Source organism: Petaurus breviceps, unplaced genomic scaffold (genome assembly GCF_028583685.1).
Source record: "Petaurus breviceps papuanus isolate PSGF00001 unplaced genomic scaffold, PetGlider_PUasm1.0 91133, whole genome shotgun sequence".
Taxonomy (NCBI): Eukaryota; Metazoa; Chordata; class Mammalia; order Diprotodontia; family Petauridae; genus Petaurus; species Petaurus breviceps.
In genome coordinates, this window is record NW_027187419.1 from 508,089 (window position 1) to 522,551 (window position 14,463).

The 14,463-nt window shown below is 40.9% G+C and overlaps 1 protein-coding gene across 2 annotated transcripts in view; it reads left to right on the forward strand.

Annotated features, from left to right (window-relative positions):
* The first annotated feature begins 311 nt into the window (after positions 1-311).
* SIK3 (SIK family kinase 3) overlaps positions 312-14,463 on the forward strand; it is a 284,614-nt gene continuing 270,462 nt past the window's right edge. For both annotated transcript variants that reach the window (XM_069080272.1, XM_069080273.1), the window contains exon 1: positions 312-581. In XM_069080272.1, coding sequence (XP_068936373.1) covers positions 312-581 — 270 coding nt within the window. The remainder of the gene's footprint in view (positions 582-14,463) is intronic.

A 14,463-nucleotide genomic window follows, 5' to 3' on the forward strand; every position in this document is an offset into this window, starting at 1 on the left:
CTGGAACTCGAACTTCGCTAGCACGCTCCGAGTAGCCGCAGCCTCGGCCCCAGAGGAGGGCGCTTGGGAGCCAGCGCCCAGCGAACCTGGGCCCACGCGGGGAGGCAGAGCGCGCAGGTGACGTCACGGTTGCCATGGATCCGGGCAGTGACGCGAATCGGCACGTGACGCGCGGTTGCCATGGCGCTGGGCGCCGGGCGGTGCGGGCGCCCCGCCTCCCCAGTGACGTACTCCCCGCTTCCCCCTCCTTTCCCGCCCCCCTGCCCCCCTCCCGGCTCCCCGCGGTCCCGGAGGTTTCTCTGCACAACAAGATGGCGGCGGCGGCGGCAAGCGGAGCTGGCGGGGCTGCGGGGGCCGGGGCCGGGGGAGTCGGTCCGGCTGCCCGCCTGCTGCCCCCGCCCGCTGCCGGACCCCCGGCCGCGCCTGCCCCGGTGCCCTCGGCCGGCCCCCCGCGTCCCCCAGCCCCAGCTCCCCGCGGGCCGATGCCCGCTCGCATCGGCTACTACGAGATCGACCGCACCATCGGCAAGGGCAACTTCGCCGTGGTCAAGCGGGCCACGCACCTCGTCACCAAGGCCAAGGTAGCGAAAGGCGCGGGGCTGTTAGGGGCGTGCAGCCGGGTCGGAACGGCGGGGCTACCGGCTAGCGAATGTTGGCGGAGCAAGCGGGGAGCGGCGAGGACCCGGCAGGGGCAGGGGCGCTCTGGCCCCGGGGTGGGGGGCGGCGGGCAGCGGGGACGGGGCGAGAGGCCAGAGGGCAGGCTCCGGGCCCCTGGGCAGCAGGGGCGCTCGCGGTTGGGGGGAGGGGGCGAGAGACCGAGAGAGACAGAGAGAGACACCGGCTACAGGGAAGCGAGGGGGAAGTCACTGGGGACCAGGAAGCGGGGAAGCCCGGGGGGCCGGCGGACACGTCCACACGGGAGCCTCTGGGGGCTGCTGACGCCGAGAAGCCCGGGAACCCCTGCGGGCGGGGGGCGGGAGGACCACCGGGTGGCCGGGAGGAGATGAGGACAGCGGGGCCGTGGGATGGTCTTCCAGGGCAAGTAGGAAATGGGGAGATCCCCCCACGGGGGCCCTGGAGCCGTACCGGGGTCACTCTTCCCTGCAAAGCCATTGGGGTGGGAGACTGAGACCCAGAGCAACCTGAACCTTGTAGTGATGGGGAGCAGGGGATCGTGCATACACTGGGGAATTGGGGAACAGATGACCCTGGATCTGGGGTGGTATCGGTATGCTTGAATTCGGGGGATAAGAGGTTTGGGGAGACCTAAAATGTCAGCTCCTTGTGGATGTCAGGCATAGGGTGTGGGGGTTTAGGTTCATCGAGGGGGACGGCACTGTTTAGAGATGTACCTGGCTGTACCAGTCTGGAAAGGGGGTAACCACTTCCTGAAGAACACAAGAGATGAATGTGGAAATAGCACTCAGTAGGTTCTTGATTTCCCAAGGAGATTGTGCCTGGGAAGATAGCGGTGGAATTTTTGGAGGAAAGGTTCTTCAGGGTGCATGGAAAAGGAAATCTTGGAGAGGATAGGCATTGGGGTTGAGGTTTGTATTAGTAGGGGAAAGTATCCTTTCACCAAGACCAAGGCATTTGGGTATTTGTAGGACTAGGGGAATTGGTGTTGCAGGTAACACCTCCCCTAGGTTGTTGTTGGGTTTTTTCCCCTCTTCTCTCTCTTGGAGAAAGGAGGAGCAGCACCTTCCTGCAGCCTCCTCTCTTGGGCATTGTTTGAATCTGAAATCAGGTGGATTTTTTTGAATTTGATAGAGCTTACAAACTCCATCTTTTCTGTTGCCAGGAAACAGCCTGTTGTTTTTCTCTGAGGCTCTTAGTCTCCTAGGTCCTCATTTTCCTGGGTCATTCTCACTTGAATTTTCTGCTGCAGATAAATTCAGCATGAAGTAACCTTTTCTGTAATCTAGGCCAGGGGTTCTTATTCTTGGTTCCATGAATTCCCAAGGGATCTGTGACTAGATTTCAGGGGATCTGTGACTAGATTTCAGGGGATCTGTTAACTTAAAACTTTTAGTATATTGAAAACCATTTTTCAGTATTAATTGGTTTCCCTTGTGAGCCAGTGTATTTGATTTTACGAATTTAAAAGCATTCTGAGAACGTCCAGAGGGACAAAGGGGTCCATGACACACACAAAAAGGTTAACAACTCCTTAATTTTAGAAGTGAGGAAACTTCTAGACCCAAAAAGACCAAAATGATTTGCCTAACATCACATAGCTGATAGAATCTACAGTCCAATTTTTGTGACTTCTAGTGGTCTTTTGAATACACACAAAGTCATTCTGTTTGTTATTTTTCTCCAGTTTGACTTGTGACTTGGTTAGAACCCCCATAGCTGCTGACTCTTCTGCCAAAGCCTAGTTTTCCTTCATCCCCTTAGGCTCTTATCACTTCTCTCTCTACTTATTCTTGTAGTGAGGACATTTATTTTCAGGAATTAGTGATTTATCTGGGCCTTTTCTCTCTAGCTCCCTTGCAACCTTGAAGTTCCTTTTTTTTCCTTTTCCTGTCAAAGAATACAAGAGCTCTTCCTCTCCAGGGTGTATAGCTGGGAGATAATTGATTGGTCAGTTTCACTTCCTCTAGGGGACTCCCTTCAAACTTTTTCTTAGTTTTCATCCTTGGGCCATAGGCCCTTGAGGTCAGAATAAAATGAAATCCTAAAGTTGTTTTCTTAAGTTGAGGGTTTGCTTGAGTTGCAACCCAGATAAATGAAACTGACCAATTAAACTCAGCAGTCTTCTTTACCACCAACTAAGCTAATGTTTACACACAATTTTAACGTTTCATGCCCGCCTATTTTGTTTTAATATTTCCCTTTTTCACTCTTAAACAAGCATATTGTTCTCTGTTGACCCTTGTGTGATAACCTCTATGAACTAATTTGTTCTATGGTATCTGCGATTTAAAGAATTTTGTATCTTCTAGCTTTTGGGTATGCCTAAATATTGATTTAATCAGTGACAACTGGGTCAAATGTCATAAACATAATTTCAGATATTTGATTCTTTTTTATAGTGGACATTTGTATCTTCAGTAGTCAGCAGAGCTGGAGGCCAATTATCACTGGTCTTCTTGCTTTCTAATTTTCCATTATTTTTTTCTTTGTTCCTCTCTGAGGCCATGGTATCTTTTAGGACTCTGAAACATTTTAAACATCAGATTGTTTATAAATGGGTGTCATTGTTTATGGTGGATTTTATCTCTGCTCATTTGTGGTGTATAGTTAAGCAATTCTTAAGTATGGAAATATTCAAAGTCTTGAATGAGACCTAAATGACTTGGACAGTGATTTGTTTGTGTGATAGGACCACACCAGTAAGCCCCTTGTTTCTATAGTAGCATGTAATTTCCGAGGTACAGTTACAAGTGACCTATCCTTTGCTGTTTAAATTACTCTGAAGATATAAATGAAGTATATTTCCTTAGGATTGCCATGTATTTAAGGGAAAAGATGAATGTGTTTTGGCTTGTTCATTGCTTATCCAAACTTACTTTGGAAAGGGATTTCAAATGTTGACAACTTAGATGTGTTTAACAGCTGTTGATATATAGTATAATATCCTGTTATGGCTATGATTTTGTTATATAATGGTACCAAAGGTACACAGGTATTAAAAGTTGAAGAAGCTACTGCTTGTGTTAATCAAGTGGATAGATTTTTATCTACACACTGCATCGGTTGCCTAATCTGGGCACCCAGAGTTGAAAGATAGTCATTTTTAAGATCTGCATTAGTATAATCTTTCCCTACATTAGTCTGGGCTTTGAGAAGTTCAAGTAGTGGTGTGAGGGCTTTTCTCTGCTTTTTCCTATGGCCAGAGTTGGAGGTGAGCAGTGCAGACTTTTTGGTAGATTCATGTAAAACAATTGAACTTTGGTTTTCAGTTTAAAAGAGCTTGCTTATTCTGAGAGGGGGTAGGTATAAGTATTTATTTTCTGAACAGTGGAATTATTTTTGTTCTCACATTTCAGGAACGCATTGCTCATTGTAGAGGACAAGAAGCTAAAATAAGCTTAATTTATTGCTTAAACCATGGCATTAAACTGAACAAAGATCAGTTAGTCTAGATCTTCCTCGATTTATTATGTTAACTCTCACAGTTCCTAGATTGGAGGCATTGTGAGGAATGAAATCAGCAGAGCAGATGAGTCCTTCCCACATCTGCAGGTTCCTTTTGCAGCAGCATTCATTAGACTAGACTTAATGGCACCAAGACTGTTAAGTTTCCAGTGTCAGTGCAGAAAGACCAGGAGGAAGGGATGCCCATCAGGAGACATGCTTTGGCCACCAGTCCTTCCTGTCTCCATTTTTCCCCCTCCTCTAGGACTTTAGGCCTGAGACACAAACTCAATTCTGACAATAATTAAAAGTATTTGATGAAAACTAACGTTGACTTCTTGGACACTGGGTTCTCTTTTGAACTAGTCTTTTGTTGCAATAGTACTATAGCGTTTATTGTTGATAGGTGAACACCTAAAGAAAAAGTTGTTTTAGTTAGTGGTAAGCGGGAAAGATTTATTTATTAACAGATTTAATAGCATATTTATATTTGGGTTGGCGAATTCATTTGTTAGAACATAGTACTAAGCATGGTACTCCTCTGAACAGATCTAGACAGCTTGCTACACCAAATCCTGATTGGTAAATTCAAGAGAAAAAAAATCTTTGTGAGTCATTTTTCTGGCCCAAGTGGGCAAAAGGTGACAGCTGGAGAGGTCTTTGGATTCTAGAGACTGAGTATTGTCAGAAGTGCACCCTTCAAGCTCAGGGTGCCGAGAAACCTTGGGCACTGGGGCTGGGCACTAGGATAAGAGGAGTTCTTATATCTAACATAGAGGGGTCTAAACTTGTTCAAGGTGAAACAACAGGTGCCAACTGGCAGCTGTGACATTAAAAATCCAGTTCCAGGTCCTACATTCTTAGCTTTAGTTAAGAATTGAGATTCATTCTGTTTCTTAGCCATAAACTACACTTGAAACCCTGGTCAGCCACATCCTACATGTATGCCACTGATTATAAGAGGTTAGGATGAGAATTGATGCTTCAGAGCAAACACATTTATCTCCTGTATTAATCAACTCTTTTAAGTTCATGTCCTACTGATGATGGGTTAGTCAGTTAACCAGTAAACACTTATTAAGGTCCTACTTCTAAGCACTTACAAAGTAAGACAAAAGACAATCCTCGCCCTCAAGGAGATTTCTATGGGGGAAGACTGCATCTTTAAAAAAAGGTGAAAGAAATGGGAGAAAGGGAGGGAACATGATGAAGCCCTTCAGCCATGTGAAATGGCTGCCCTGGGCACCCTCCTTAAATGGAGAATCTGGAAGGAACTCTCCAATGTCTTGTCCACCTTTCCCCTCCCCCTCCCCCTTCCCCTCCTCCACCTCCACCCTCCACCCTCCACAGTTAGAGGCAGGGGTTACTGAGGAGGTGTGAATTTCAGAATTGATTTGATCTTACAGGATGATGAGTTAGTAAGCATCATCTTTATGAAGAATAGCTGATCTAAGCAAAGGAGTTGTGATAGACTTGTGGATAAAACAAGAAGAGGCAATTATGTCAGGAAGAAATTAAAAGCATATTTTGGATAAATTACAAAAAGATCCCCCTTGCTTGGTAGATAATAAAAATCTGGCTGTATTGAAAAGGTAAATAACTGCATTTATTTTTAAAAATGCATTTGTGTTTCTACTTTGTTTTTATGCTCCCTTGTTGTTATATCAGTTGTTAGTGCCTCCTTGTTGCCTCCCTACTTGCTCTCTGTAATTTTATTTTGCATATATCCTCTATTTCCTTATTTGTGACTATGCTGTATCCTCCTAATAGAATGTAAGGTCCAGAGACTGCATCGCTTCTGTATTTGTTTCACCATTACCTAGCACAATGCCTTGTGCTCAGTAAATGTTTGTTGACTGATTTCAGCACCTCCATATTTGACATCCTGGATCAAATTTTAGTTTGCCCTATGCTAGTTATAGCTGTGACTTTGGGGCTCCTAACACCAATATTAAAAGACTATGCCATTTTTTTAGAGAGTGGAGCCAAGATGGTGGAAAAAGTACAGGGAATTTCCCTCCTTTCCAAACAGATCTAGAAAATGTATCAAACCAAATCTTGATAGGTAAATCCAAGAAAAACAAATTGTGTCATTTTTCTAGCCCAGGTGGGCATAGAATGATAGAGAGGTCTTTGAACACTGGGGTCTGGGTCTAGTCAGGAGGGCATCATTCCAACTCAGGGTGAGGCTGGGCACCAGGGTAAGAGAAGGTCCTAGATCTAACTTAGTGGGGCTTAAACTTGTTCAGGGTGAAACAACAGGTGCCACCTGTCAGCTGTGAAACTATCCAATTCCAGGTCCCAGATCCAGGGTGGACTGTGAGGAGTAGACCTGCTCCTGGGATGGCATTCCAGAGTGAGGAGCAGTTGTAGGCCCTTCACTGTGTACTGAGCTAAAAGCAAATTTAGAAGCAAGCAACAGCTGTGTGGTTTGCATTTTAGGTGTGGAGTGGGGTCTCAATTCCAACTTGTAGTTCAGTTTTAAATTTATAAAGGAATAACCAGGGCAGGAATCTGGGACTAAGTGGACACCAACAGTTCTGTCACTCTGAATCAGCAAAACTTTTCAGCTTGTTGATAGTGGATGATTCTAATAGCAGTTTCCTGAAACTCCAAACAGGCAGGCTCACAGGCCTGTTGCTTAGGAGCTCTCAGGTCAGGAACTTGCAGAGTTCAGAGGTGGGTATGGTGGTGAGATTTTGCCCTATATCAGGCAATTTGCAGTTCTCCAATCCTAAATTGCCCTTGAGATCTTGGAATAGCACAACCCTCAATATCCCAAGGAAGCAGTGGTAGGACCATCACAGTTCTTAGAAGTTTGCAGAGCCTGGCTCTAGTATCAAGTCAGAAGTTAGGAAGTAAGCTGTTAAGAGTGAGTCAACAAAAAAAGAACTACACCATAAAAAGCTATTTTGGTAACAGGATCACTCAAGACATAACACCTAGAAGAAATACAATGACTCCAAAATATCTATAACTAAAACCTGGAAGAAAACGATGGCTTGGGCATATTCAATTAGAATTACTAAAAGAGATAAAAGCAAGAGTTTTTAAAAAAGTTAAATGTTCTTATAAATGAAAGTGAGCTCTAGAGGAAAAAAATTGGAAAAGAAATGATAGTCATGGAAGAAAGGGAATTAAAACTTGGCATAAGAGGCATAAAACTTTGCCCAAGCAGCAACTCCTTAAAAGTGAGAATGGGCCAAAGAGAAGCTAATTACTGAGACAAGAACTGTTATATAGAGCAAAACTGAAATACTGAAAAAAATAGGAGAAAATATAAAGTATGTTATAATAGAAACAACTAATCTGGAACATCAAAGAGAGATAATTTAAGGATTGAATTACCTGAAAGACATCACCAAAAAAGGAGTCTAAATATCTTATTTAAATCAGTCAGTCAGTAATCATTTATTAAGTTCCTACAATGCCAGACTTCTAAGTTTGGGGAGACAAAAAAAGAAATAGAAGAAAGTTCTTACCCTCAAGGAACTCAGAATCTAATGGGGGAAGCAGCTATCAAACATAGGGACAAAACACTCTATAGGATAAATAGGAAATAATTAGCAGAAGGAAGGCTCTAGAATTAAGAGGGATTGGGAGAGGTTTCCTGGAGAAATTGTGGTTTTAGTTGGAACTTGAAGGCAGGGAAGCCAGGAAGTGGCAATGAAGAGGGAGAGCATTCCAGGCTTTGGGGATAGTCAGAGAAAATGCCTACAGACAAGACTTGGAGGGTCTCGTAGGTATGGAACAGCAAGGAGGCTATTGTTACTGGATCAAAGAATTATAATTTCAAGACATCATGAAAGAAAATTGCCCACACCTCTTAGAAATACGGGGAAGGATGGAAAGAAGGAAACAAGCATTTATTAAATGTCTACTGTGTATGTGGCAAGCACTGTGCTAAATGCTTTACAGACATTTACAGATATTATATTATCTAATCCTCACAATGACCCTGGGAAGTCAATGCTAACATCCCTGGCACCTGACAGAGTGCCTGGCATATAGTAGATACTTAATAAATATTTGTCAAATTGAATCATGAATCCTGTAAACTTGTACATTTCAGTTATTGCGATTAGTATCTCATTTACCACTAGATTTTAAGTTCTGAGTTTGGAAATCCCATTTTATCTAAATGTAATGTCTCTTCCTCTCTACCCCCAACAACCACCACCTAATGAGGTGTTTTGCAGAGGGTAGGTGCTTAATAAATGTTTGCTGAATGAATGAATGTTGAATACTTTGTCCAAATAAGAGCAACCAGCATGGTAAAGGACCTCAAATCCATATTGTGTGTGAATTGATTAAAGGAATAATAATAATAATAGCTAGTACCTTTATAGTGTTTTAAGATTTATAAAGCACTTTACAAATATTATTTTATTTTATTGTAATAACGGGGAGGTAGATGCTGGATACTGAGGTAAACAAAGGTTAAGTGACTTACCCAGGGTCATGCATGTCTGAGGACAGATTTGAACTTAGGTCTTCCTAACTCCAGAACCGGTGTTTTATCCACTGTACCACCTAATGGAAATAGGATTGATCAGTCATCTCTTGAAAGAAACCCCAAAGTGAATACTTGCAGGAACATTATAGCCAAGATCTAGATATTCCAGGCCGAAGAAAGAATAATGTAAGTATCTAGAAAGAACAAATTCAAGTACCAGGGAGCTACAGTCAGGATCACACATAATTTAGTAGCCAATATTATGCAGTAGTGGAGAGTCTGAAATACAGTATTCCTGAATGCAGAGCATCTGGGCTCATAACCACAGATGATAACTTATCCAGCAAAACTGAGTATAATTCTGCAGGTGTAAAATAGATTTTTAATGACAGAGGATTTTCAAGGAATCCTGATAAAAAGACCAAAGCTGTGGAATAACTTTGAAATGCAAACATGAGAGTTAAGAGAAATATAAAGACTTTACCAGCTCGGTGAGAAGTATTGACAATTTGGTACACGTTGTAAAGCATTTCTGATTTGCATATTTTTGTACATTTTTATTGATTATTAAAACTTCTAGTGAAAAAAATGTAAAGAAGTAAACATGAACAATCATAAGAGACTAAAACAGGATAAACTGTTTACATTCTAATATGGAGAGATGATATGTGCCCCCTCTTTGAAATTTATCATCAATGATGAAGAGGCTGTCTGATTAGACAGAAGACCTGGAATTGGTTCTGTTATGTCTTGATGACCATAAAAGATATGTGTTTGGGGGAGAGAGGGAATGAATAAGAAGTTAGGGAAAATTATTTCACATAATTAGGATGCAGGTGGAAGTCTGCAAACAAAGAGGAAGGGTATAAGGGGGAGTGACTGACACTTGAACCTCACTCATCTGAAGCATTTAAAGGAGAGAAGAACACACACAAACACATACATACACACAGGGTTGGGCAGAGAAATACATTTTAATTATTTTTGGGGAGGGAATACATTTTATTTAACAGGGAAATAGGATGGAAATGGGGGAAAGGAGAAAGGAGAATTAGAGGGAGAGTAGATTAAAAGAGGAATTACTACTAAGTGAAACAAACTCCAAGAATAAAAATATAGCTCTTTTTGAGGTGGTAAAGAATTGGAAACTGAGGGGGTATCCATTAATTGGGCAATGACTGAAAGAATTATAGTATATAAATGTGATGGATTACCCTTTTGTGTTTTAAGAAATGAAGGGGATGGTCTCAGAGAAATCTTGGAAGACTTTTTATGAACTGATGCAGAGTGAGGCGAACAGAACTTGGAGAACAATTTACATAATGAAAACAACATTGTAAAATCATGAGATTATTTAGGAACTCTGATCAGTGTAATGACCAACCATGATTCTAGAGTACTGATGATGAAACATACTTCCTATCTCTTGATAAGTAAAAGACTCAGACTGCAGAATGAAATATTATTTTTTTTGGTAGTAATGGGGGAAAATAGGCAATATGGGAATTTATTTTACTTTACTATGGTTGTTTATAAATAGACATCTTGTTTTTTCTTTCTTAATTAGGAGTGAGATAAGAGGGATAGAAGGGAAATTTTTACTGATTGAAAAAAATAATTAAAAAAAGATTCTGCCAGTGCTTTGCATTTATTATCTATTGCTTACTTATTATTATCTGTTCTTCTGTTATTATAATTCCCATTGTATCCCTCCTCCATCCTTTCCCAGAGAGCCATCCTTTTATAAGAAATAACAAAAACAAAAAGAAAAAAGAGGAAGAAGGGGGAAAAATTATTCCATACCCATAGGTCTCTCACCTCTATAGAGAAGCAGGCAGTAGTGTCTTCTCATATCTTTTCCAAGGGGTCAAACTTGATCATTATAATTTTCAGTGCATTCAGTTTTGTTTTCTTTTTTTGTTATGCTTTCAGTGACATCGTTGTCATTGTCTTTGTTGTTTCTATTCTTGATTCTACTTCACTTTGTATCAATTTATAGAAGTCTTTCCATATTTTCCTTTACTCATCATAATCACAGCATAGTGATTCATGTCCCACAGTTTTTGTTTAGCTGGTCTTCAATTGGTGGGTATCTACTTTGTTTCCAGTTATTTGTTACCACAAAAAGTACTGCAAAGGTATTTTGGCATATATGAAGCCTTTCTTTTTTGTCACTAATCTGCCCCAGCCCTTGCAGGCTCCATTGAACATTGAAATTATTTTGGAAAAGGGGCACTGCTTTCTTATCACCATCATCAATTGCTACCAACAGGAACCTTAGGTAGTCACAGGAACTCTGAGTGTAGGTAGCATCACCACACATAACTATTGGCCCTGCTTCTAGCCCAGCCCTCACAGCCATCATTTAAGGAAGTGGCTCTTGTGGAAAAGGGGCCAGACATTCCTACCAATTGCCAACCAACTGTCAAATGCAGAGCAGGCAAACCACCCTAGCTGAAGTAGCAAGGCAATTTGAGTGGGAGACAGGAAGCAGCCTGTACAAGGCAAGTCAAACCACCACAAGCTCTACCTTGGCCAACATCTCCTCTCAGACACTGACGGAGACAGCTCAGGATCCTGAACCCAAGAGCTTTTTGGAATAGCACTACTTCCAGCCCAGTTCCCTTAGTCATCATCTTGGGAAGCAACCCTTGTCAAGATGCAGCCTGCCAACTACTTGTACAAGTTCTTACGGTCAAATCTTTTGAAGACCAGGGAAAAAAATGTTCTAATCACCAAAGTACTTGCCACTATTTAAGTTCAAAATCAGAAATTTATATGCTTTTTATTGGCGGAAATAACATTAAAGAAGAGGTATTACCATTTCCTTTGCTGCTGTATCCTAAGGACCATGGGACTTTCCCATCTGATTTGCTGCTGAAATCTTCCCAATGTATTGTCTCTTCCATTAGAATGTGAGCTCCTTGAGACCAGGAACTACTTTATTTTTCAGTTTATCCTCAGAGTTTAATGCAGTGCTTTGTACATATGAAGCACATAATAAATTCTTCATTCATCCAATGGAATTTGTGTGTCAAAGCGTATGTTTTACTGCTTTCTTTATATGATTCCAAGTTTCTTTTCTGAATGGATGAACATATTTATAGGTCCACCAACAAAGCAGCTATGTACCCATCTTTCTGCAAGGTTGATTTCCCGTATTTTATAACCTTTGCCAATTTAATTTGCTGAGCATGAGGCAAAACCTCAGTATTTGCTCCAATATACATGTCTCTTAGTATTGTTATTGTTTTGGAACAATTTTTATATTTTGAATAACTGTATTTAAGTATAGTTATAATTCGAAAAATTTTTTATAAACTGAGACCTAATTGAATTAGAATCTACAAAGGCAAAAACTGTAATATTCACTTTAATCATTGAAGCTGCCTTAGCAAGAAAAATAAATAGGCATTCTGTCTTCTGTGCCCAGTCCCTAGAAAGTTACGTATCTGGCTAGCTCAAGGAGAGGTACCCAGTTTATTCATTTTTGTGCTAGAGATGCTATTTATTTTCTTGCCTCTCAGTAATCTAATATTTTCTAGATTTGGGCATAAAAAGGAATGGAGAATAGCCCTCAAGTAGGAAAAAGAGGAGTTGCCACTCTGTCTAGCCTCTTTGTGTATAAATCATCAACTAGTTCCCAGATATTTTTTTGGGAGTGGGCTTTCTGGGAGTTGTTGGAAATGCAAGGAAGGCTTACTGTGGAGATCATTTAATCTAATGTCTTGAATTTACAGATGAGGAAGCCGTGGTCTAGAGAAGGCAAATGACTAGCTCAGTGTCATACTTCTAATTAGTGCCTAGGCAGGACTAGAACCTAGGTTTCCTTACTCATAGTCCAATATTTTTTACTCTGTTCTTTGGTCCTGAAACTATAGGATCTTTCCAGCTGAAAGGGTGATTTCCCTCCTATTTTTTTAGCAGATCATCTTGATTCTAGTACACCTCGGCATCAGATTTCAGCAGTTGGTAGAACAGCTATTGGATGAGCTGTCATCTAGGTTAGCTGGAAGATAATTCTCTTTGAATAAGGAGATAATCCTTTTACTCTGTACATTGTGTTATACTTATTTATGTATATGTTGTGCCTCCTTCTCTCCCCCCAGGAGAATGTGAAATTTCTTAAGGGAGGATTGTCATTTTAAAAATATTTATATCCCCTGTGCCTAACAGGATACTTTGCACATACTAGGCTTAATAAATCTTAAATTGAAGTGACTATAAGATATGGCCCTTGCCCTCAAAGAGCTTATAATCTTGTTGGAGAAGTGTGTGTGTGTGTGTGTGTGTGTGTGTGTATGTGTATGTACATACATGTAAGTGAGTGGTAGGTAAATGCCAAATAAGAGATAGACAGAAGGCTCCATTGCCTCAGTATGAGGCTTTTTATTTCAGGATCTGCCCTGACTCAGATTTTGGCCGCTAGTAAACCAGCTGTTGTTGGATGAATTGTCGTTTAGTCTATCCAGGAACATATCCCATTTTGAACAAGAAGATAACTGGTCATTGATCTAGGGATTCATTTTAGAATTTCTCTGGTGCTAAGAAATAGAATTCAGATAACATCCACATTTTCAATAAACAGACAAAAAAAGTAAAGCCACCACCTGCCTCAGCTGTCTGTATGTAGACTACTCAGTTGTATACTTTCAGCCAGTTATCTGAAGATAAATTTAGATTTTGATTGGCAAAGTCTGTATAACTTATCAAATTGTGGCTAGATTTAGTAGCACTTAACGTGTCCATCAGTGATAGCCCTTTCTTCTCACACCTCCCCAGAAGCAACATGTACTGAGAAAATGTAGGTTACCGAAATCTGAGACTCCTTGACCTTTTTAGAGAGGAAACTTGTTTGTTTTCTCCTAATGCTTTGACTGTGAGTGTGCTCTTCCAAGAAACAATCATGTTAAAAAGCTTCAAAATATGTGCCTTTTCCTTTTCTTTAGTATGCCAAGATATTATAACTTAAATTTAAGTATTTTTAGTGCTTATGAAACTACTTTGTATTTATACTCAGTGTACCATATGATCATATTTTTGGAAGGAGACTCAAGAAATCCATCTCTCCCCATCTCCTAACAGAACTGTGCAGAAAACTGTTAGCCCCTTTCCTGAAATGTTCGAGAAGGAGATTCTGCAAACTCTTTAGCAGCGCATTTTCGTCCTATTCAACTCTTGCCATTAGAAAGTTCTCTATTCCTGTTATAAGTGCTGTATTTTAAATCCACTTATCTTATTGTATCCTTACTGGAAAAAGACAATTCTTTTGTAATACTTCTTTTGATTAAGACAGTGTCTGAGTTTTAAACAGCCAGTCTCTGACTATGTGGCCAAATGTACAAAACAGCTCATCATCCACTGCTTCCCAGTGGACAGCAACTTCTAGAACTTGCTTGGGTTGTTGTAGGCGTCACTTGTGAAATGACCTTGAAGGCAGGTGGGAAAGCTCCTTTTTTTGTTTTTTAATTTTAATAATCCATGTTTGTTTAACTTTTCATCACTGGACTTATTTGAACTCTTTAGTTTCCTTTGCGATTTTCCCCTGGAAACTTTCTAAGTTTTGTCATCCTTTAGTGGTGGAGTTCAGAATTAAACAGTACCCTTTAACTGGTGACAATTTCCAAGTATGGGTGACCTTTTTTTTTTTTTAAACTTCTTGCTTCAAAGCTTTATTTGCTTATTTCATGGGGTTCATGAATCCTCAAACAGAGGCAGCATATGGAGTTAGACTGTCACCTGAAAAAAATTTGCTTCTAAAAAATGGAAACCATTTTATATAAGAAGGCCTAGCCTTATAAATGGATTATATTCCAGAAATTTATCTATAGGTTGTCTTTATTTTCCCATAGACATATTGTTATAAGAAAGTGGTGGATTAGGTCCCAAACTAACCTTGAAAAGTCTTCTCTAGCATGACTGAA